A 23,512-nucleotide genomic window follows, 5' to 3' on the forward strand; every position below is an offset into this window, starting at 1 on the left:
GGCAATAAATGGCACACACAAAGGCAATGGTAGGCTCAACAACTGAGACCACAGCAAGATCACTATTTTTAAATGCAAACTTTGCATTTTCAAGCAGCAAGGTCTTTCAGAAAACTTAAGTGCTTTCAGCCAACTGCCCAGGTCAAATCATAACTTATAATAATAAGAATGAGAAACTGAAAATAAGTTTTCCCCTTATGTTACAGTGATCAGTACTTTCCTCTGAGGCTCAAAACTTACCTTGTTTGCCTATATAGTCAACATGGATCTGGGTTCCTTAATATGTATTTGTAAAATTTTAAAATATTTTCCCCTTCCAGCTGACACAGTGTTAAGCTTTGTCAATAGAGGGACCTATAGAAATACTGCAGAAGGAAAGAGTTTTGATTCCTGGTTCCTATCTGGCTTACAAATCACTTGGCTTCTCCAGTGATCAGTTGCCCTAGACTGCACAGCATCTTCAATGCCAGGCTTCTACAGCAATGAGCAGCGGCCAGCAGTACCCGGTGGTCAACAGTTGCCTCTATTATTTTCTTAGGCAGTTTTGTAGCAAAATACCTCCTCTAAGAAACCTACCTGTGAAGAGCTTTCCCTGAGTACTCTAGAAGGAAGAATTGTGGCAAACTGCAGAGGGTAGATTTCTAGTAAATTCCACCGATGTGGCACCACAACAACTTCTCTAACATTCAGTGAGTCACATCATGCCCTATTCAACAAGGTCTGGACCTCAACCCAAGATGGGGGAGAAGTCTCTTACCTAACACTACCAAGGGGGAAAAAAAGCAAAAACAAACACAAGACTTGGCTGGCCTTCTATGAATTTTAAAAACAACATATACTACGTATGAACGTGCTACACTTTGACCTTCCTAAAAAGTCCCCTAGAGGATTTCCAATTTTGAGTGAAGAACCAAACAAAAGAAGACTCTGCAGCAAGTTTAGGTTGTGATACAAGTTGCTCTACCACATGGGACCTATGATCCAGCGTAACCATGGTTACCTGAAGTATCTAGGATAAACAGAGATGGTATAACAAGGAGCCTCTAGCCACTGCACACTGCAGCACTTCTTTGCTATAAGAGATTGGCACTAGAGGATCCAGCACTCCCCAACAGCCCATGGGGTGAATTTCCAGCAAGTTCCACAGGTAGGATTTTTAGCAAATTCCACTGGTATAATACTACACTGATTTCTCTACTATTAGGTAAGCCACAGCCGTGCACTCTCCATTATCAGCCCTGGAGAAGGAGGTTCTCCCATTTGTATTCTGTCTCAGACCCAGGAGAAGCATCTGCTTCTTGTATTTGCTACTTGTATATTTTCTAGAGTTCTCTTTCTTTAATAAGCCAATCGCTCATCATTCCAATTCGTTATACTGAATTCTCTTTTATTAGGTAATCTCTACACCCAACATGGGGCTTGAACCCACAACCTCAAAATCAAACAAGAGTCACATGCTCTATTTACTGAGCCAGACAGGTATCCCGTGAATAACCTTTTATATGAAACCTTCCCCATTCAAATTACCAAATGGTTTTTCCCTCCTGATTAGACTCCAACTAAAATACCATTATCAACAGCGTGAGTGTTCTCATCAGTGCCATGAAAACCAACACAAGAACCTAATTTTAAACAATTAAGAGTTCATTTTGACAAATTTTAGCTTTAAAACTAAAAATTAAATAGGAATGATGTAAACTTAGTTTAAGCATAGTACTAAGTCCAAATTAATGTATATATTTCTTAAAATATCAATCATGGTTTGGCAAGTTATAGATTCCTTCTCCAAATGTTCTGCAGTCTTTAAAAAAATTTTTTTTATGTTTATTTATTTTTAAGAGAGAGAGAGACAGAGACAGAGAGAAAGTGTGAGTGGGGGAGGGGCAGGGAGAGAGGGAGACACACAATCTGAAGCAGACTGCAGGCTTTGAGCTGTCAGGCAGAGAGCCTGATGAGGGGCTTGAACCCACAAACCACTAGATCGTGACCTGAGCCAAAGTCAAATGCTTAACTAACTGAGCCACCCAGGTGCCCCTGTTCTAGAGTCTTTAAATGAACATTAAATAGCCCCTAATAATCACCAGCGTTTAACATTATTTTTAATAAGTAATACCTTATCTCTCTTATTCTATAGGGTGTAAAAGGCCTAAAGTAGGGGTGCCTGGGTGGCTCAGTCAGTTAAGCATGTGACTCTTAGTTTCAGCTCTGGTCATGATCTCACAGTTTGTGAGTATGAGTTCCGTATTGTCAGTGCAGAGCGTGCTTAAGATTGTCTCTTTCTCTCTCTGCCCCTCCCCATTCATGCTCATTCCTGCTCTCTCTCTCTCAAAATAAATGAACTAAAAACAATTTTTTAAAGGCCTAAAATATGGAAGTGACAACTGAAAATAATGTTGTAAGCTTTCATTTTTAAAAGGGGTGGTTGTGGGGCGCCCGGGTGGCTCAGTCGGTTAAGCGTCTGACTTCAGCTCAGGTCACGATCTCACGGTCCGTGAGTTTGAGCCCCGCGTGGGGCTCTGGGCTGATGGCTCAGAGCCTGGAGCCTGCTTCCGATTCTGTGTCTCCCTCTCTCTCTGCCCCTCCCCCATTCATGCTCTGTCTCTGTCTCAAAAATAAATAAACGTTAAAAAAAAATTTTTTTTTTTTTTTTAAATAAAAGGGGCAGTTATGTATAAACACTGACAGTCTGAAATGGCATGGGTCAAATGGCCTGACCCTCTCCACATTCCACGAAGACACGTCATAATTATAGCATGCTCTTCACCATAAGGAGCCCAAAACAAGCATGTAATGGTGGACTGGTACAAGCTAATCAAGATCTTGAAAAATGGCTTAAAATGCGGGCGATCCACAGTGACTTTTTACAACAGTGTTTCAATGTCCCTGCACCTGCTAATTGGAAATACACCATGGAGTTCACTATTTAATAGTTCAACCTAATTTTAAGCCTAAGACAGTCCAATAACCTATTTATGAACTCAAAAACCAACAAAGAAGCCCACCACAATTACTCAAGAGGTAAAAACACCCAACATTTTTTTTTAAGTAGAAAATAACCATCACCACTCCATCAAAAAGAGAAGGAAGACTAGATTGCACACTGAAAAGCAAAAAAGTGCTTTGTGTGGTTTTTAATGGACTTTAGAATCATACTCTAATTTCTTGAACAACACAAAGGAAAACTAAATATCACTGACAGTTCCTTTTGAATGACTCCATAATGAAACTGTATTAAAACTGTCAGTAGCCACAATGAGAGGTATATCTAAAAATATTAAAACAAATTACTCTTCAAGTAACATTGTATGTTACTGCTCAGAAGTTTGCCTTAAAAAAACAGAAACACTACTTTTATATGGAAATTTCCTTAAAAATAAAGAAGTTTATCTTACTTGAGAGAGTCCAGGGGACGATGCATGTCCCGGGGGCGTTGCCGCAAGATTTGGGTGCCCCTTGTTTATTTCATGTGCTGAATAAGGGGAAGGGGTCGGGGGTCCCGGTTGTCTTGCTACTTGTGTTACCTGTGAGGAAATCAATATTTAGTAAGAGCTTTATATTAGTAACTCAATCTTAATAAATACAGCTGAACTGGTTAATTTTTAAAATGAACTATCTGTCTCATAATTTATACTAAAATAAGTGCCAGACTGACTAAAGGCTTAAAATTTCAAAATGAAGCAATAAAATGCTTGGGGGGGGGGGGGGGGGGGGGAAGCATGACTATTACCATCAGTTTGACAAAAGATTCTTGAAGCACAATCTAAAACCAAACCTTAAAGGCAAAATTATGCTAAATGCAAGAAGGTACATTTGAAACTAAATATTGTTTAGTTTTAATACAATGCCACTTCTAGGACATTTTGTAAAAGAAACAAAAAAAGAAAAATGATTGCAAGAGGAAGTGGATGACTACAGAATGGACACAGGAGATTTCTGGAGTGAAATAACTGTTCTGTATCTTGACTGTAGTGGGGATTACATGTCTCTCTGTGTTCGTCAAAACTCACAAAACTGCACACTACAAGGTGAATTTTACATTATGTAAATTATACCTCAAATCTGAACCAAAAATGGGGCAAATTATTTATAGAGTATACTCTCATCTTTTTTTTTATTTTTGGATTTTGGATTTCGTATTAAAGTTTATTCATTTATTTTGAGAGAATCACAGACAGCGTGAGTGGGGGAGGGGCAGAGGGAGAAGAAGACAGAGAATACCAAGCAGGCTCCATACTGTCAGTGAGAAGCCCAATGTGGGCCTTGAACTCGTGAAACAATGAGATCGTGACCTGAGCTAAAACCAAGGGTAGGATGTTTAACCAAGTGAGCCACTCAGGCAACCCATCTCATTTTTGTTTTTAAAACAGTACACCTAAATATACATGTAAAGTCACATGTTTGCATATTTCTATATGTATATCTAAGCCTACAATCTATGTCTACATATATGAGTATATATGAAATACCCATGCATTTACACATACTCGCAGGTATATATGTCCTATTAAAAAGATGTGTAATGACTTACACCAAGATCTGAACAGAAAGCGTTACAAGTATTTTTTTTTCTCATTTTCATTTTCTAATATAGTTCAATAATCATGAACTTGTACAGAAAAATAATTAGCATATGTTTCTATGTAAACAAAAACTACGTTCTTCCACTTTTTCCTGGTAATAAACTGCCCATTAGCCAATGATGATGGATATAAAACTACATTACCCAGGCCCCTTTCCAATGTCCAGCAATGAATGAATCCCAGCCAGCTACTCTCAACCACAATCTAACCCAGACTAGCACTGACTGAAAGTTTGGCAAACCTCCATGAATGGGGGGCAAATTTTATAGTCATCGAATATGAAAGAATCCATTCTCCTTAAGGTGAAGTCCTCAAATGGGGGGGGGGGGGGGGGGAGGGGCATGAAAGCTTTTACAATCTAGTAGAAACTACAGACCTCTCCTAGAATCATATTTTTAAAATATTTATTCAATTATTTTGAGAGAGAGAGAGGGAGCACATGCAAGTGGGGGAAGGTAGAGAGGGAGAGGGAGAGAGAGAATTCCAAGCAGGTTTCATGCTGTCACTGCAGAGCCTAATGCAGGGCTTGATCTAACAAACCATGGGTTCATGACCTGAACCAAAATCAAGAGATGGACACTTATCTAACTGAGCCACCCGTGTGCCCCTAGAATCATATATTTTTTTTAATTTTTAAAAAATTTATTTATTTTGAGCCGGGGGGGGGGGGGCCGTGGGCAGAGAGAGAGGGAGACAGAGAATCCCAAGCAGGTTCTCCCCAAGTCAATGCATAGAGTCCAATGCAGGGCTCAAACTCACAAAACGGTGAGATCATAACCTGACCCAGAATCAAGAGTCGAACACTTAACTAACTGAGCCACCCAGGCACACTGGAATCATATCTTTAAATGCATAAAATATATAGGATTATGATAAAACCAATTATATTGAAATATATATATATGAAAATATAAAGATAAGTTTGTGATATAGTAATATATGTTCTTTATAATATATTAAAAAATAAAAACTAATGATAGATATTGCCTGCATCCATAATTCAAAGAAATTGTAACATTCAATTAGATATTTTCTCCTTCCAAGTCTCAGATTCCCTGATTTCTCTCACAGTTAAGAACTCTCGGGGCGCCTCGGTGGCTTGGTCGGTTAAAGCGTCTCACTTCGGCTCAGGTCATGATCTCACGGTCCGTGAGTTCAAGCCCCGCGTCGGGCTCTGTGCTGACAGCTCAGAGCCTGGAGCCTGTTTCAGATTCTGTGTCTCCCTCTCTCTCTGCCCCTCCCCTGTTCATGCTCTGTCTCTCCCTGTCTCAAAAATAAATAAACGTTTAAAAAAAAAAAAAAAAAAAAAAAGAAGTCTCTCCAGATAGAAAGGAAAGTGGTTTCCAAATGATACTCGCTTTTCCTGGAATTCCCTCAGTCAGAATCTCTGAAGAAAGTCTACTCCCTGGTAACCCAACTTTAGAATTCCTTATGTCTATGTAAAACAGCTTTAAAACCTGACTGACCCCAATGCTGAAATAAAATGGATTCACAGAGAACTAACTAGAGGCAAAAAGCTTACAGGCTAAATAAAAGAGATATGAGTGATGCTAAAATGTGACGCAAGTTTAAGACTTAAAATAACTGTTAATTTTTCTTGTTACGGCTTTATGATTTTCTTCAAAATGTTCTTTCCACTTCTGACTGAAAATTACATTTATAAGGGAATGAAGTTTACTGTGAAATGCTATAGCAATTATAAATCTCAGGAAAATTATTCAAAGGATAAAAACTGGATTACTATTTAAACATCTACTTTAGAAAACCAGTAACTAGAAATGAAGAGTTCCTGCAAGCAAATTTCTCCCTGACAAGGCTTTGTAAATGTATACTCTTATTTCACATGGTTGAGAAGTTATTTTAATATCTGGCTAAAATAAGATATCAAAATGGACTTTTAAAAATGTTTAATGTTTAGTTTTGGATTTTTTAATTTTTTAAAAATTTATTTCTTTTTGAAAGAGAGAGACAGAGACAGAGCACAAGTTGGGGAGGGGTACAGAGAGAGAGGGAGACACAAAATCTGAAGCAGGCTCCAGGCTCTAACCTGTCAGCACAGAGCCTGATATGGGGCTCGAAATCACGAACCACAAGATTAATGACCCAATCCAAAGTTGGACACAACTGACGGAGCACCCCAGGGGCCCCTTTATTTTTAACATGAGAAATTTACACAATGAGAATAGCAGATATCTCTTTTGGGTGTTTGGTCCAAGAACTGATTCCTAAGTTATGGTTTTTAGCTATAGTTAGATAAAACTAGTCAGCAATATTTTAAAGGAAGACAATGGCCATAATACAGAACTGAATTAAAATATTTATATTTTTGTAAAATAAACAAGTTGTGATTTATTCATCATATTGTACATTCTTTCTAATATTTGGACCTCTAATAATAAGAATAAAGAATGGAAAAATAAATGTAAAACATCAGTAAAGTCAGGAGTTTCCCTACTCTGAGTTACTTCTGCAAATGCACAATCAAATCCCAAATCTTCTGTACTAACATTAGGAGATCGTTCACCTCCTCTATCACCAAGGAATTTTATTTTTCAAATTAATCTGGAAAATCTTCCCCCAAAAAGCTATTAACACAGTTATGATGGGTTTGCTACAAAACAGTAACCTACATATTTGTCTACTTTGCCAAAACATCTGAAAAAGCCACTGGTGTGCATACATTTAGAAGACCTTGCTGCATACTTAACCTCAAAAACATGATTATGAAGGTGAAAATAAGTAGCTCTTTGATGAGCACTAGGTGTTACATAGAAGGGTTGAATCACTATATTGTACATAATAAACTAATATCAGACTGTATGTTACCTAACTGGAATTTAAATGAAAACTTTTTAAAACTTAAAAAAAAAAAAAAATTCACACAATCAAATAGTGATAGCAAAGAAGTTAGCTATATAAAATCCATGTAAGCTAAATTCTCCAATCCATCCTGATAAAACAATCAAAGATTAAATTTACTGAGGATAATAAATCATTAACAATACAGGAAATGTAAAAATAAATTATTGTTGATTAAGAATAAATAAATATAAGGGCGCCTGGGTGGCTCGGTCGTTAAGCGTCCTACTCTTGACTTTGGCTCAGGTCATCATCTCGTGCTTCGTGGGTTCAAGTACCACATCAGGATCTGAGCTGACAGCTCAGAGCCTGCCTGGGATTCTGTCTCCCTCTCACTGACCCTTCCTTCTCACACCAGCGCATGCGGGCATGTGCACTCTCACGCTCTCTCTGAAAAATATGTAAATAAACATTAAAAAACCCACCCTGGGTGGTTATTTAAAAATAAATAAATAAAAATAAGTAAATATTTTAAAATATTACTACATGTATATCATAACAAAAGTAAAATTTACAGGGGCACCTGGGTGGTTCAGTTCATTAAGCATCCGACTTCAGTTCAGGTCATGATCTCACGGTTCATGAGTTCGAGCCCCATGTCGGGCACTGTGCTAAAAGCTTAATGCTTACAGTCTGCTTCGGATACTGTCTCTCCCTCTCACTGCCTCACCCCCACTCGTGTTCCGTCTGTTGCTCAAAAATAAATGAACTTAAAAAAAAGTAATAAAGAAAGTAAAATCTACAAAAAACAAAAAACAAAAAAACGAAAAAGCTTTACCCCACTATTAGAAGGCAACAGGACATAGGTACTGTGAAGGAGTTTACCTTGTCTCCAAAACGACAGAACAATGAGTCACAACTGCCTTAAAACCATGCCCAAAAAATGATTCCAGTTTGGGCCACATATTCTAAAGAAAAAAAATCTCACTTCAAAAATTAGGAACATAAAGATATATTCAGGGGCACCTGGGTGGCTCAGTAGGGTAAGCATCCAACTCTTGATTTTGGCTTAGGTCATGATCTCACGGTATGTGGGTTCAAACCCCACATCAGGCTCTGCATTGTCAGTGCAGGGACTACTTGGGATTCTCTCTCTCCTCCTCCCCTGCTCCTGTTCACTCTCTCTCTCAAAAATAAACATTAAAAAAATTTTTTTTACAAAGATACCCAAGAGCACTACAAAGAGAAAAAGGCAGAAACAGCAAATAATGGGAAAATAAAGTAACATAAGTAAACAAAGGACATAAAAATATATAAATTTGGGCTGTTATCAATAGAAATTGATATGTTAAATACTCAGGAATAAAAAAAAAACATACACTATTTGGAACTGTTAAGAAATTCTTCTATATACTAACAAATATGGGGAAAAAAACACATCAATGATTTCAGATAAAGGTTAGTGTTCATATGGTTTGTTTTTCCCTGAAAACTCTTGAGTGTGCTTTAAGAGTACTGTATCAGCCAATACAAGTGTTTGAGAGAAGAAGAAAATGCATTTTGCCAAAGCCATAAGTATTATGCTATTACTACATTAAAAATTTCCTTATATGGGAATGCAAGCTGGTGCAGCCACTCTGGAAAACAGTATGGAGGTTCCTCAAAAAACTAAAAATAGAACTACCCTACGACCCAGCAATTGCACTACTAGGCATTTATCCATGGGATACAGGTGTGCTGTTTCGAAGGGACACGTGCACCCCCATGTTTATAGCAGCACTATCGACAATAGCCAAAGTATGGAAGGAGCCCAAATGTCCATCGATGGATGAATGGATAAAGATGTGGTGTGTGTATACATATGTTATTCGGCAGTCAAAAAGAACGACATCTTGCCATTTGCAACTACATGGATGGAGCTGGAGGGTATTATGCTAAGTGAAATTAGTCAGAGAAAGACAAGTATCATATGACTTCACTCATGTGAAGACTTTAAGAGACAAAACAGACGAACACAAGGGAAGGGAAACAAAAAGAATATAAAAACAAGGAGGGGAACAAAACAGAAGAGACTCAAATATGGAGAACAAACTGAGGGTTACTGAAGGGGGTGTGGGGGGGATGGGCTAAATGGATAAGAAATGGGCATTAAGAAATCACTGTTGCACTGTATGCTAATTGGGATGTAAATTTTTAAAAATTAAAAATAAAATTAAAAAAAATTTTCCTTATAAAGCAAGCACCAATGAAAAACAACCTTCATAGGCAAATATCCCTAAGGTGTACATCCTCTGCCATTCTTAATTTCTTTTTTTTTTTTTTTAACGTTTATTTATTTTGAGACAGAGAGAGACAGAGCATGAACGGGGGAGGGTCAGAGAGAGGGAGACACAGAACCTGAAACAGGCTCCAGGCTCTGGGCTGTCAGCACAGAGCCCGATGCGGGGCTCGAACTCACGGACCGTGAGATCATGACCTGAGCCGAAGTCGGACGCTTAACCGACTGAGCCACCCAGGCGCCCCATCGTCTGCCATTCTTAAACAGCTAAGCCACACTGCAGGAATCCTTCAGTACTGTATTTTGGCACTCCCTCCCAAAATTGGATGTTTCTACTAATAAAAGCAAGCCAAAGAAAATAAATCTGTATAAAAGTAATAGGAGAGGGGTAGTGGCTGGTTCACAGCGCTGGCATGTCTCAGCCCATGGGTAGGAGTGAAGGACCAGAGAGGAGGTCCTAGGGACCTGGGGAGGGGAGGACAGGAACAAGCAGGGCAGGGTGACCAGGCTGCCAGTGTGTTCAGAGAGCACAGAAGCCATCTCAGGTCCCAGCCTAAAACCCTCCAGGGTCTGTGGTCTGCAGAAGGGCCCCCTCTGAAGAACCTCTAAAGGAAATAAAAATGTTCACATAGGCAGGCATTATCTACAAATAAGGAAGTAAAAAGGACAACTGACTGAATTTTGGAGGATAACAAATCACCCCCAACTCCCCACCAGAAAAAATTTAAACTAATGCTGTGGACTCCTTCGATGGTTTGCCTCTGAGAGAAACCTTCAAAAAAAAAAAAAAAAAGGAAGGAAGGAGGAAGGAAGGTAATAGGAAAAGCACAAAAATCATATCCTTCTAAACAATTTTTCCTAGAAACAAGCTGCTATATACAATAAATCTCTGACCTGCAATTACAACTCTATTTAACGGAAAAAGACTGTTATTACAAGTGTCATATTGCATTACACACTAGGTTTGCTTTTACCATATTACAGAGTTTAATATCTTTGCAAGGAAGAAGGTATACCAGCTTCAATTAAAAATTATACCAGATAGGGCACCTGCATGGCTCGGTTGGTTAAGTGTCTAACACCTGGTTTGGGTTCAGGCCATGATCTGATGGTTCATGAGATCTAGCCCCACTTTGGGCTCTGTGCTGACAGCCAGAGCCTGCTTGGGGTTCTCATTCTCTCCCTGTCTCTGCTCCTCTCCTGCTCATGCGCACATATGTGCTCTCTATCAAAATAAATAAATAAATAAATAAAGTTATTCAAGATGTAAGCAATTAACACAACCCCAACCCAAGGAAATGGCACAAGACTAATGAGGTTGTTGGGGTTAAAAACTAAAGTTACATAAAACTTTGAATACTTCTTTCAAAATATTCCTAAATTAAGGATTATTGAACCTTCTAATCTCTGGCTAAAGTTTCTTTTCTCTGGCTAAATTATCCCATTTCAGACCTTGTTGTTAAACTCCATGTCCTTCAAAGGTAAAGGGAAGTTTTTATAGAATGAAAAAAAAAGTTTCCCCATTATTTCAAACATATTATTACCATCTCAATTATGGATGCAGGAAAGACAGGTATAAAATAGCTGATTATGACAAATACTTAACCAATTCCAAAGCTAAAATGATTGTCTTTCACATATTAATCCTAAGCAAAATTAATCAAGAATTTCTTCAAGTGCAGTGTGTGTATTGAAGTTTAAAAGGTATTAAAACAAGGGGGGTCTGGGTGGCTCAGTCAGTTGAGCGTCCGGCTTCAGCTCACGTCATGATCTCACAGTTTGTGAGTTCAAGCCCCGCGTCGGGCTCTGTGCTGACAGCTCAGAGCCTGGAGCCTGTTTTGAATTCTGTGTCTCCCTTTCTCTCTCCTCCTCCCCTGCTTGTGCTCTCTCTCTCTCTCTCTCTCTCAAAAATAAATAAACATTAAAAGGTAACAATAAGCTCAATAAGCTTTTGTATTTTTTTTTTTTTTTTTACAGATACAGTAGTTTTGCATTGGCAATAATGTGGAGGTCCTCAAATTCTCATCCATTTGCTGGTGAAAATGTACATTTGTACAACCACTTTGGGACAGGCTACGGTAACCATGAAAACAGGCACACCCTGTGCCGCGACTCCCCCATTCCTACCTATACCTCTATGAGACAAAGGACAACGTGTGACAAGGTACACGTACAAAACTGTTCATGGTCGTACTGCTGTTAGTAACCCAAACTGGTAAATAACACACTGTGGATTAACAGAAGAATGAAATCAATAAGGCAATATTTCCCTATGTAGAATTCAATGAAAAACTAAAGCAACTCACTACAATCTGGATGATTCTCATTAACACAGAAGCACATTCACAAAATGATTCCCAAAGAGTTTCAAAACAGAAAACACTTGACTAAATTAGTTTAGAAATGCATAAATGGATGGCAAAACTGTCAATAAAAGCAGGGAAATTTTTAAGGCAGATACATTACTTTGGGAAGACAGGGAGTTGTGAACAGGAAGGGCTACATACTATTTCCTTTACTTGGGAGGTGATACATAATTTCTGCTGTAAAATGATTTTAGTTTTTAGTTTTCTGCACTTTTACACATGTAAATTTTAATCCCCTACCATTCTCTAAAAAAAGATTAGAGACAAAAAACAAGAAAACTACCCAAGGACTGGAGTAATATATTAGTTAAGTTAGCATTACTTATGTGGCTGTTACAGAGTAGAAAGTATATGGAAAAAAATAGTATTGGCACAAGACAGGAAAACTCTAGAACTATGACCCAGTGAAACCTTCAGCTCGCTAGTGAATTTCCATTCAAGATTTCTACCTTAAAAAAGTTTCCTATAAAAACGGATATATCGTGTATGCTGAACAATATGAATCAAAGGATCTTTGGAAAAGTTATAGGTAAACGATAACAATCATGCAAACTAAGATTAGTCAGTAAATTTATGAAGTTTATTTAGTGCTAAATCACCTGACGTGACAAAATATTCTGGCCAATTAAGAGCTATCAAATATAATCTACAATTTTCAAATAATAATTAAAATATAGAAACAATTAGGGGTGCCTGGCTGGCTCAGTCATTTAAGCATCTGACTTGAGGTCAGGTCATGATCTCACAGTTCGGGAGTTCAAGCCCCATATCGGGCTCTGTGCTGACAGCTCTCTCAAAGATAAATACACATTAAAAAGAATTTTTTTTTGTTTGTTTAGAATATAGAAAACAGTGAACATTTCCTAAACATGATCATTCTTTTATGTCCCCAGAGGAGTGGAAATACCATGCAGGAAATACATAGGGGGTGGGGGGTACGTGGGGCAAGGTATAAGCAAGCAATAGGGAATAGAGACTATGGAGAACTAGAGAGAAAACCCACCCTTCAAAGGGTAACAGCCACACAGACATTCAGCTGTAGCCAAAGTGCAGCCATTCAGGAATTCCAGATAAGTAGTGTTCTATCTTCCACGTTTTCAAGAGAAACCAAAGATAAGGAGTTTTACATGAAATTTTCCTGATTTCCGAAACATTATACAAACCAAATAAAGCACATCTACACATTAAGTACAGAGGCAAACAGTGTGTGACTCTGGCTCTAGGGGTACCCTCATGATCATCACCAAATATAAACTTTCTATTTTAAGGAAGCACTCACACAGAGAGACTTGTGACTGGATTCTAGACAGGCATTGACTGCATACAGATATATTGTTAAATGTCATACACACATATATAAGACACTGTGTTTTTTATTTACTGCATATATATAAACGCCTAATATATAACATAAGCAATAAAACACACTGCTTAAAAACCACATAGTAATTAAATCTTTATTAAAAGGGTTAGAAAGGAAAACTCCAAGAATCCTATCAAGTCATGTTAATGTTTTCAACAACAATTCATCTAAAGAAAAAGAGCACACAGTTTATTTCTGAGAAGCGATCCTAACTTTTTTATACTAAGATAAAGTTTATTCACTGAAGTCCTCTAAAATCATTCCAACAGCTGTAACGCCCACATGGAAATGACCAAGTTCAATCAGGGGTAGACTGGAAAGATTCCAAAGCTTTCCTTAATTGGCTACTTTCAATAACATGATCCTCTAGCAGCTGAATGGGTAAGTTTTCCCCCTTACTTTTTCATATCATCCTAGTATTTCCTTCAAATCATTTATTTCCCACTATCTCCAAGTATTTATTTATTATGGATACTGGGAAATAAAAGCTGGCCTACTCAACTTAAAAGGAGCACTAGAGTAGATACTGGAAAACCTTATTTAGTATTATGACACTTTTCAACTTCTCTCTGGCATTATCACCACCAATGCCCACCCACCATTAAGAAAGAAAGAGAGCTGGGGTGCCTAAGAGGCTCAAGTCAGTTAAGCGTCCGACTTGGGCTCAGGTCATGATCTCAGGGTTCATGTGTTTGAGCCCCAGGCAGAGCTCTGTACTGACAGCTCAGAGCCTGGAGTCTGCTTCAGATTTTGTGTCTCCCTCTCTCTCTGCTCCTCCCCAACTTGCAATCTGTCTCTCTCTCACAAATGAATAAACATTTTAAAAATTAAAAAAAGAAAGAAAAGAAAAAAGAAAAGAAAAGAAAAGAGAAAAAGAAAAGAGAGTGTAGGGACACCTGGGTGGATCAGATGGTTGAGACTCCAACTATTGGTTTCGGCTTGGGTCATGATCTTGCAGTTTTGTGGGTTCAGGCCCTACATCGAGCTCTGGGCTGGTATGTCCCTCCCCCACTCGCACTCTGTCTCTCTCAAAATAAATATAAATAAACTTTAAAAAAGGAAGGCAGGAAGGCAGGCGGGCAAGAAAGAAAAAGTAAATGACCATCTTCTCAGCTACACCCAGAGGTTGAACCATACGAAATTTCAGATATTCAAGTATTTCTGACATTTTAAAAGAAGCCAATTTTATAAGATTCAAGTTATACTTAAATATTGAAGCAGACATATGTTGTCATAGGCAGTTCTACCATAGACTTAAAACAGTAGGTGGGTGGAGGCATTACTGTGAGACAGAAAGGATTAGAGGGAGAACAGTGCAGAAAAAAGTAAGTTTCAGATGCCTATTAGACATCCCATTATAAGGGATTCATACTCAGTTGAGTATATGAATCTAAGCTCGAGAGAGGAGTCAGGGCTAAGGAGGATAAATTTAGAGGTAGGTTCATCATCAAAGTTCCAGACAGTCTCTAAGCTAACTATAAAACTAGCAAATGAAAAGATGAAAAAATTTGAAATTTATAACCTGGGGAGACAAAAACCAAAGCAAAAATTTATTTCTGGACCAATTTGGTAGTGTTAATTAGTACATACACAAGAAGTGGTCACTTTCCCCATGGAATCAACATGGTTTATTTATCTGCTTATAATTTTAAAAGAAAAACCAAGCTTCTCATAGAATAAATCAGTAATAAACCAAAATTAAAAAAAATCAGAACCTCAAAGGCAAAAAAGGTGACTGACACAATTTCAGCTGTCCTAGGATCAGTAAGGATCTAGTATCACAGGAAAGAGAAAACAGCAACAGATTTTTTTTTAGGTTGGCTCAGTATTTTTTAATTGAGGTATAATAGACATAAAACAATTTTTTTCAAAAATATTGGGTCTGCTGGTGTTAGAACAGAATATAAAGGACAGGAGACATACCACACAGTAATTGTAATACAAACCAATTTGATACGATTCCTAATTTTACCTCCTTTGTAATACAGTCAACACTAAGCTTCAAAGTTGTATTAGCCACTGTATGAAGCTACAAAGAAAGATAAAATAACCCTTATTCTAAAGTAGCTCAAACAGAAAGAAGTCACGGGTAAACGAATCATGTGATAAATGCTATTTGATGTATATGTAAAGTATTACTGAAAACCAGAAGTAACCAGGGCTGAAACTCTGGAAAGGTTTGGTGACATCTGAGTGGCACTCTGTGAACTAAAAAGCTTCAGTTCAGACCAAGAATTAAAGACAGTATATTGAAAAGAAAATTAATGGGTACAGAGGTAAGAAGGTAAAACATGTCCCACAAACAGGCAAGGGTTCTCTTTGGGAAGGGTTTATGGAGGAGAGAGAGGTTAAGTAGAAAGAAAAGGGGTTGGTACAACCGCAGCCTGATTTTAGAGCCAGACTGTGAAAATCTTTCTAAGGTTTTCCTTAGAAAGCCTTTCCTTTCTAAGATATTTTGTTTTGTTTTTAATAAATTTTTAATGTTTATTTTTGAGAGACAGAGAGAGACAGAGAGAGAGAGAGCGAGAGAGAGCGAGCAGGGGAGGAGCAGAGAGAGAGGGAGACACAGAATCCAAAGCGGGCTCCAGGCTCTGAGCTGAAGCTAGAACTCACGAACTGTGAGATCATGACCTAAACTGAACCTGGATGCTTAACCGACTGAGTCACCCAGGTGCCCCCAAAAGTATTCTTTTTTTAAAGTGCACAACAAAACTACAAAACACATGTCAAAATGAGTGCAAGACGCTTTCATACCAAGAATATAGGCCATTTTTTTCCCCTCTTAGATTCTTCTGAGTTTCACTTATTTCTAGCAGATACACAATTTGATAGTGAACAACTGTGTTTTTTAAAACTTGATAGTTAGGTTACCACATTGACCTATAAAATCCTACTTAAGCCAATGAGGAAGACAAGGTTCACGTTATCCTCTCTACCCGTTGCCACTCAGAGCAGTCAATCATCACTGTGATTCTCATGGCCTGTTTGTCTCCTTGGAGTACATATGGAAAAGGACAGAATGTAACAAGCACATATGACAGTGCTTGAAAACAAGTGGCCGCTCAGACCACTGAGTATAAATTCTACATTATATTATTAATTCCACCAAATTTCACACTACCTAAATTTGGCTCTTTGACAGTAAACCTGATTTAGAGTATCAACTCATAAAGGCCAGGAACAACTCAGGTGGCCAGGGCTGCCTTACAGTACAAAGGAATCAGGTTAAGACAACAAATAGATTTTAATTTCTTTCATTGCTAATCACAGCCTGGACAACTGCCATAAGATTTCAAAGTTCTGCTTTTGGAAGGGAAGATTGTAGCAGAGTAGAGAACTGCTGAATCGCTATAATGTACACCTGAAACTAATATAAGACTGTAAGTTAACTGTACTGGAATTAAAAGGGAAAAAAAAAAAAAAAAGATTCCAAGGTCCTTTTTCAACTCACCAGTAAAACCTTAATCAATTAGAAATAGCTGTCTTGGGAAAAATTACAAAGTGGTAAAGAATATCTGTTCTACTAAAAGATAATCCAACCATTTAGTAAAACTATCTTCACATATAAAAACTAATTAACTCTTGGGGCACCTGGGTGGCTCAGTCAGTTGGGCATCCGACTTCGGCTCAGGTCATGATCTCACTGCTCATGAGTTCAAGCCCCACGTCAGGCTCTATGACAACAGCTCGGAGCCTGGAGCCTGCTTTAGATTCTGTGTCCTATTCTCTCTCTCTCTGCCCCTCCCCCACTTGTACTCTCTCAAACAAATAAATGTAAAAAAAAATTTTTCTTTTTTTTAAAAAGGAGGGGGCGTGCCACCCAGGTGGCTCAGTCAGTTAAGTATCTGCTTCGGTTTTGACTCAGGTCATGAATTCACAGTTGGGTTCTGAATTTGAGCCCCACATTGGACTCTGGGCTAGAAGCACGGAGCCTGCCTGGAATTCTGCCTCTCTCACTTCTCTGCCTCTCTCCCGCTCCCTAGCTCTCTCCCTCAAAAATAAATAAACATTAAAATACAGAAAATTTTAAAAAAAGATAAAAGATAAAAGATAAAAAGGGAACTGAATTAAGTGGAAATTAAACATGTCCATGTCTATCCAACCTTACAGTAAAAAATGACCTTGCTATTCATGCCACCAATTTCACAGGGGTAAGTAAATCTATGTTTGAAATAACATTTTCTTTTTCCTTGAAATAATTACAACTCCATTTACCACACAAGTCCAATTTCATATGACTCATTTTATTTTAAACTGGTCCCTATCAGTTCTTTTATTTTTAATAGTACATAGGATGCTTTGTGAATGGCCCTGAAGGCAATATCCAAGAGTTTAATGAAACACATTTTTGGAGTTCTCTAACATTAAAGGTCTTGATTGTTGTTTCTTCTATTTTCTTATCTGAGAAATTCAAAAGCAATTTATAGGTGACATTTAACAACAAAACAACTTTTTTGTATCTTTAAGGTGAATCCTTCTTTTGAAAGAGAAAAGTCAAGTAAATAAATATTAAATGATATTTTAATTAGGTATGTGATTTAATATTTAATGCAAAATTGCTCATTAACAAGGAATCCTAATTTTCATAAATGTAATTACTCAGCAAATGCCAAGAAAAGCAGAAAAACAGACCTAGAATGTTTAAAAACCAGGGTATAAATAATACCCACAATCTTATGAGTGAGGGTCCTTGCATTCTCATAAAACTTCAATAAACATATGTATAGTTTCTAAGTTCCCTGCTCTGAAAGTAGATCCATCGCTTTCATCATGTGATCAAGAGTCCTGGGGTATCTGGGTGGCTCAGTCAGTTAAGCATCCAACTTTGGCTCAGGATGTGATCTCAAGGTTCGTGAGTTCAAGCCCCGCGTCGGGTTCTGTGGTGACAGCTCAGAGCCTGGAGCCTTCTTTGGATTCTGTGTCTCCCTCTGTCTCTGCCCCTCCCCTGCTCACGCTCTGTCTCTCTCTCTCTCTCTCTCAAAAATAAATAAACCTTAAAAAAAAAAAAAAAAAAAAGGAAAAAAAAAGTCCTGATCCTAAAAAAAAGTTGAGTATTGAATTTATTGCTTTTAACCTCATCAGTGAGAGGTTAACAAAAAGAAGGCAGCTTCCCACACACTAAATGTAGTACTTCACATGAACTGTGAAGTCCTATAGACCTGTATTCAAATTATACATCTTTAAGTCCACTTCCTTATTTATAAATGAAAAGTTGTCCTCAGGATTATTAAACAGTGCAGTGCATGTACAGCACTTAGCAGTGCCTGGGACACAGTAATCGCTCAACAAATGTTAACGATCCATCTGAATTGAAATCCTGCCTTTATATATACTAGCCAGAGAAACTTGGGCAAGACTCTTCAACTCTGTGACTGCTTCCCCAACTAATAAAAGGGACATGATTATACTTACCTCATACCTTTGTTATAAGGATTAAATGAGAAGATACAAGTAAAGTGCACAGAATAGTGTCTGGTGCATAGTAAGTGCTTAGTAAGTGTCACATCATCAGTAAGTGATAATGAAGAAAATGTCCTATAACTATTCTATCAGTTTTCTCATGGTCAACTCCTCTGATCAGGTTTGGTGAATTTTTATATGTATTTCATGACTTATTACATCATGGAGCAGTACTATCATCATCCACTTTAAAGGACTTAACTGGAATATGTTCACTTATCCCCACTTCCACTAAGACCCAGTCCAAACCTTCTGCCCATTCATCTAGCCATCTTCTTCCTCTGATGAACAGTTACAGTCATGCTCCACTCTTCCAAGTACTTCTTCCTAATGAGAAGCCATGATAACTCTACCAATAAATGTTACTTGCTATTTACTTACATATACTTGTTCAAATTTATATGGTCATTAATGGGTCCTTCTCATTTTCCAATATGTACATAAAATAACATTTTAACATCATGCTGGTAAAATGAGAACCCTTAAAGACAGGAATCACAGTATCCACCATCATTTTCCGTATTATCTTTTTTTTTTTTTTAAAGTAGGCTCCATGCCCAGCATGGAGCCCAGTGTGGGGCCTGAACTCACAACAGTGAGATCAACACCTGAGCTGAGATCAAGAGTTGGACGCTCAACTGAGGGAGCCACCCAGGTGCCCCTGTCTACCCCTATTATCTGACACAAAACCTTGAACACAGTTTTCATTCAATAAACATTTACTACTTTAAATCTGTCTCAATTATCCTGTATAACTCTGTCACATTACCAATATTTAAGCCCCAATACCAAGCTCCCAGAGGCCAGAGGCTTTTTCAGTTGTATTTATAATGCTACAGTAGGGGCACGTGGATGGCTCAGTCAGTTATGCATCTGATTTCAGCTTAGGTTGTGATCTCACGGTTTGTGAGTTTGAGCCCCATGTTGGGCTCTGTGCTGCCAGCTCAGAGCCTGGAGCCTGCTGCAGATTCTGTGTCTCCCTCTCTCTCTGCCCCTCCCCCCCTCGCACTCTGTCTCTGTCTCTCTCTCAAGACTAAACAAACTTTTAAAAAAATTCTACAGAAAAGAAACTTCAAACATGTTTTAAATATTACAACAAATAAACAAACCTATATTTAGAAAAGAAAGGAAATACAGAAAAAAGACTCAATCCAATTGACAGGTACATTTTTTTAATGACTGCTTATTTTTGAGAGAGAGAGAGAGAGAGAGAGAGAGAGAGCGAGCAAGCGAGCAGGGGAAGGGCAGGGAGAGGGAGACACACAATCTGAAGTAGGCTCCAGGGTCTGAGCTGTCAGCACAGAGCCCGACATGGGACTCAAACCCACGGACCATAAGAGATCATGACCTGACCCGAAGCTGGCCACATAACCGACTAAGCCACCCAAGCACCCCAACAGGCATAATTTTTAACAACAATAACAAAATATAGCAGTAAGAGCATTAGCCTTTCCTAAGTACAGTATCTGATACTGACTATGGGATTTACTTAAAGAAAGGAGGGTGATGTTAGTGACAGGTAAGAATGAGGTTTTTGGTGTTTTTTTAATGTTTATTTATTTTTGAGAGAGAGAGACAGAGCACAAACAGGGGAGGGGCAGAGAGAAAGGAAGACACAAAAACTGAAGTGGGCTCCAGACTCTGAGCTGTCAGCACAGACCCCGATGCGGGGCTCGAACTCACGAACTGAGACATCGTGACCTGAGCTGAAGTCGGATGCTCAACCGACTGAGCCACCCAGGCACCCCAGAATGAGGTTTTTATAAAAGTAAAACTTTCTGAAGATGTTAGTAAAAGGTGAGCCCAAGAAAAATAAGGAAATGATGAAATATATTCAGTCTTGGATAGCTTACACATTTTTATAATATTCAGTCCAAGGTGATCTCTCAAAATAACATAAGGTTCAGGGCTGGTTGGCTCAGTCACTGGAGCATCTGTCTCTTGATTTTGAGTTCAAGCCCCACGCTGGGTGTAGAGTACTTAAAAAAAAATAATGATACAAGGCTTACACTCAGCTGACTCTATGATCCAGCAATCCCACTTCTGAGTATACATCCAAAAGAAATGAAAATAAGATCTCAGAAAGATAACTGCACTCCATGTTTACTGCAGCACTATTCACAATAGGCAAGATCACAGAAACAACTTCAAAACCCGTCAAGAGATGAATGGATAAAGATGTGACGTACATAAACACACACACACACACACACACACACACACACACACACACACACACAAATTATTACTCAGCCATAAGAAAAAAGAAGTAAATGTGCCAATTGCAACAATATGAATGGGCTGTGAAGGCATTATGCTAGGTGAGGTAAGTCAAACAAAGAGAAACACTGTATGATAGTACTTCTATGTAGAACATGAAACAGTCAAAACTCATAGAAATAAAGTAAAGAATGGTAGTTACCAGTGGCTGGGGGTTGAGGAACTGGGGAAATGTTGATCAAAGGGTACAAATTTGCAGTTAAAAGATGAATACATTCTGGGGATCTAATGCACAGCACTGTGGATTATACTTAGCAATATTATATTATACACTGGAAAATTGTTAAAAACTAGATTTAAATGTTTTCACCACAAAAAAGAAATGGTAATTATGTGACATGATGGAGTTGTTAGCTAAGGTAATTGTGGTAATCATATTGCAATACGTAAGTATATCAAATCAAAAGGTTGTATGCCTTAAATTTGTAATGTTACAAGTCAATTACGTTTCAATAAAAAAATAAATCACTTGGAAATAAAAGTGACACAAACCTTAGCTCATCTGACTACCTTTCTATAGTACCAATTTTGGTAACCTTTTTTCCTAATAATTTATAAAAATGGAATAATAATCTCTAATTACAATAACTTCTGGACAACATTGTTAAAATTATATTATTTTGAACAAAAATTCTGCATGGAATTGCTAAAAATAAAACAATATGCCTAACAATATGGCAGTGACTAACTAAAAAGAAGAAATATAAAACAAGTTAACACTATTTAACACGTGGGTAATGACACTACGTCTTTTATCCCCTAATTTTGCTAGGTTTCTATAAGGTACCTTTATTAGTTTATTAAAGGAAAGAGCTTACTTTCCTATTGTAATTTAGACATTCCAAAAACCATCTTGTGCAGTAAATCCTGAAGTCTTAAAAGCCGCATTATTAAAATGGAAAACACAAACATTTCATCTACCCTAACATTAAGCTTGTCGAGGTATCATTTCAAAGGCATCGTAAGAGCAGTCAGTAGTTGGCTGGTTCTTGTACCAGTGGTAAAAGTAGAGTGGTGATGGGGGCAGCAGTTGCTGCAAAGAATCTGAATGATGATTACATACCAGGCTTTACCAGTTTTAAATGGATTGGTCTTACTCAACTTCCATAATGACCTTTTGAGATGAATGTAATAATTATCTTCATTTTACTAATGAGGAAGGAAACTAAGGTACAAACAACTTAACTTGCTCAATGAGACACAGCTGCTCATGTGAAAGCACCAGGAACTGAATTCATCTGGTATCATTCCGGAGCCATTTAGCCACTTTTAAACACTATCCATTCTGCTGCCCATGTAAACCGTGAATTCCAACTCATCGACTAACACAAGAAGTATCAAAGTATTTTTATAATTTAAATCTTAACATGTCATATCCATACATGAATGGCTCCAGCATGCCAAATAAAATACAAATGCCTGTTCAGAACCTTACAAAATTGGCATGATCTAGACTCTGTCACCCTCTAAAGCTGGTTTCCAATGATAACCACGATCTATTTAAATTTCAATTAACAAAAATTAAATAAAATTGAAAATTCAGCTCCTCAGTCACACTAGACATGTTTCAAGTGCCGAACGGGCATATTTTTTCTTAAGTCTGTTCATTTATTTTTGAGATAGAGAATGAGCAAGCACACGCAAGTGTGCACACAAGCAGGGAAGGGACAGAGGGAGGGAGAGACTCCCAAACAGGCTCCTCACTGTCAGCACAGAGCCCGACAAGGGGCTCGATCTCACAAACCCCGAGATCGTGACCTGATCCAACATGTCTAACAACATGGCTTCAACGACTGAGTCACCCAGCTACCCCTGAACAGACATGCTATTAACGGACGGCACCAGTTCTGAGCCTGCCATCTTGTGCTGTCTCCAGAGCACTGAGCTTCCCGCTACCAGGAGAGCTCTACTCTTCTACAAACCTTACTGTGCAAATCTGTTGGGGAGATTGACACACTTCCTCCCTATCCATTAAGGACTGAATTCTCCTCATGGTTCAGATATCTTAAAATGCCACCTTCTCAGGCTCATACCTAATTATAAATTACTCTTTCATTTTATATCATGTATATCTCCATATCTCCTTCAAAGCACTTACTATAATTTTTATTAATTTTTACTTTCATATCAATGGTTTTCTCCTATTCAACAAATACCAGCTGGATTGTTAACAATTTTAATAATGTTGCTAACATTTAGGGAGAATCAAAATCTGAGTTGCTCAGCAGTGGCATTATTAACATTTTGGGCTGGGAAGTTTTTGTTGTGAGGCTATCTTTGCACTTCGGGATGTTTAACTGCATCCTTGGTCTCTAGCCTTCAAATGTCACAAGCATTCATTCCCTTCTCCCTCCCCACCCCCATCAAATTGTGACAACCAAAACTG

At 38.1% G+C, this 23,512-nt stretch overlaps 1 protein-coding gene across 16 annotated transcripts in view; it reads right to left on the reverse strand.

The window, feature by feature from the left end:
• The window catches only part of EIF4G3 (eukaryotic translation initiation factor 4 gamma 3), a 313,469-nt gene that overhangs the window by 197,289 nt on the left and 92,668 nt on the right, over window positions 1-23,512 (reverse strand). For 14 of the 16 annotated variants that reach the window (XM_042998050.1, XM_042998046.1, XM_042998035.1 and 11 more), the window contains one exon: window positions 3,393-3,521. The exons of 1 other annotated variant lie outside the window; for it this stretch is intronic. Coding sequence is in view for 12 of the 15 variants with exons in the window: in XM_042998035.1 (XP_042853969.1) it covers window positions 3,393-3,521 (129 nt within the window). In the remaining 3 variants the exon portion in view is untranslated. Of the gene's footprint in view, window positions 1-576; window positions 789-3,392; window positions 3,522-23,512 lie in introns of those variants that run through there. One more of the 16 variants, XM_042998045.1, reaches the window with a different exon arrangement.

This window comes from Panthera tigris, chromosome C1 (genome assembly GCF_018350195.1).
Source record: "Panthera tigris isolate Pti1 chromosome C1, P.tigris_Pti1_mat1.1, whole genome shotgun sequence".
Lineage (NCBI taxonomy): Eukaryota > Metazoa > Chordata > Mammalia > Carnivora > Felidae > Panthera > Panthera tigris.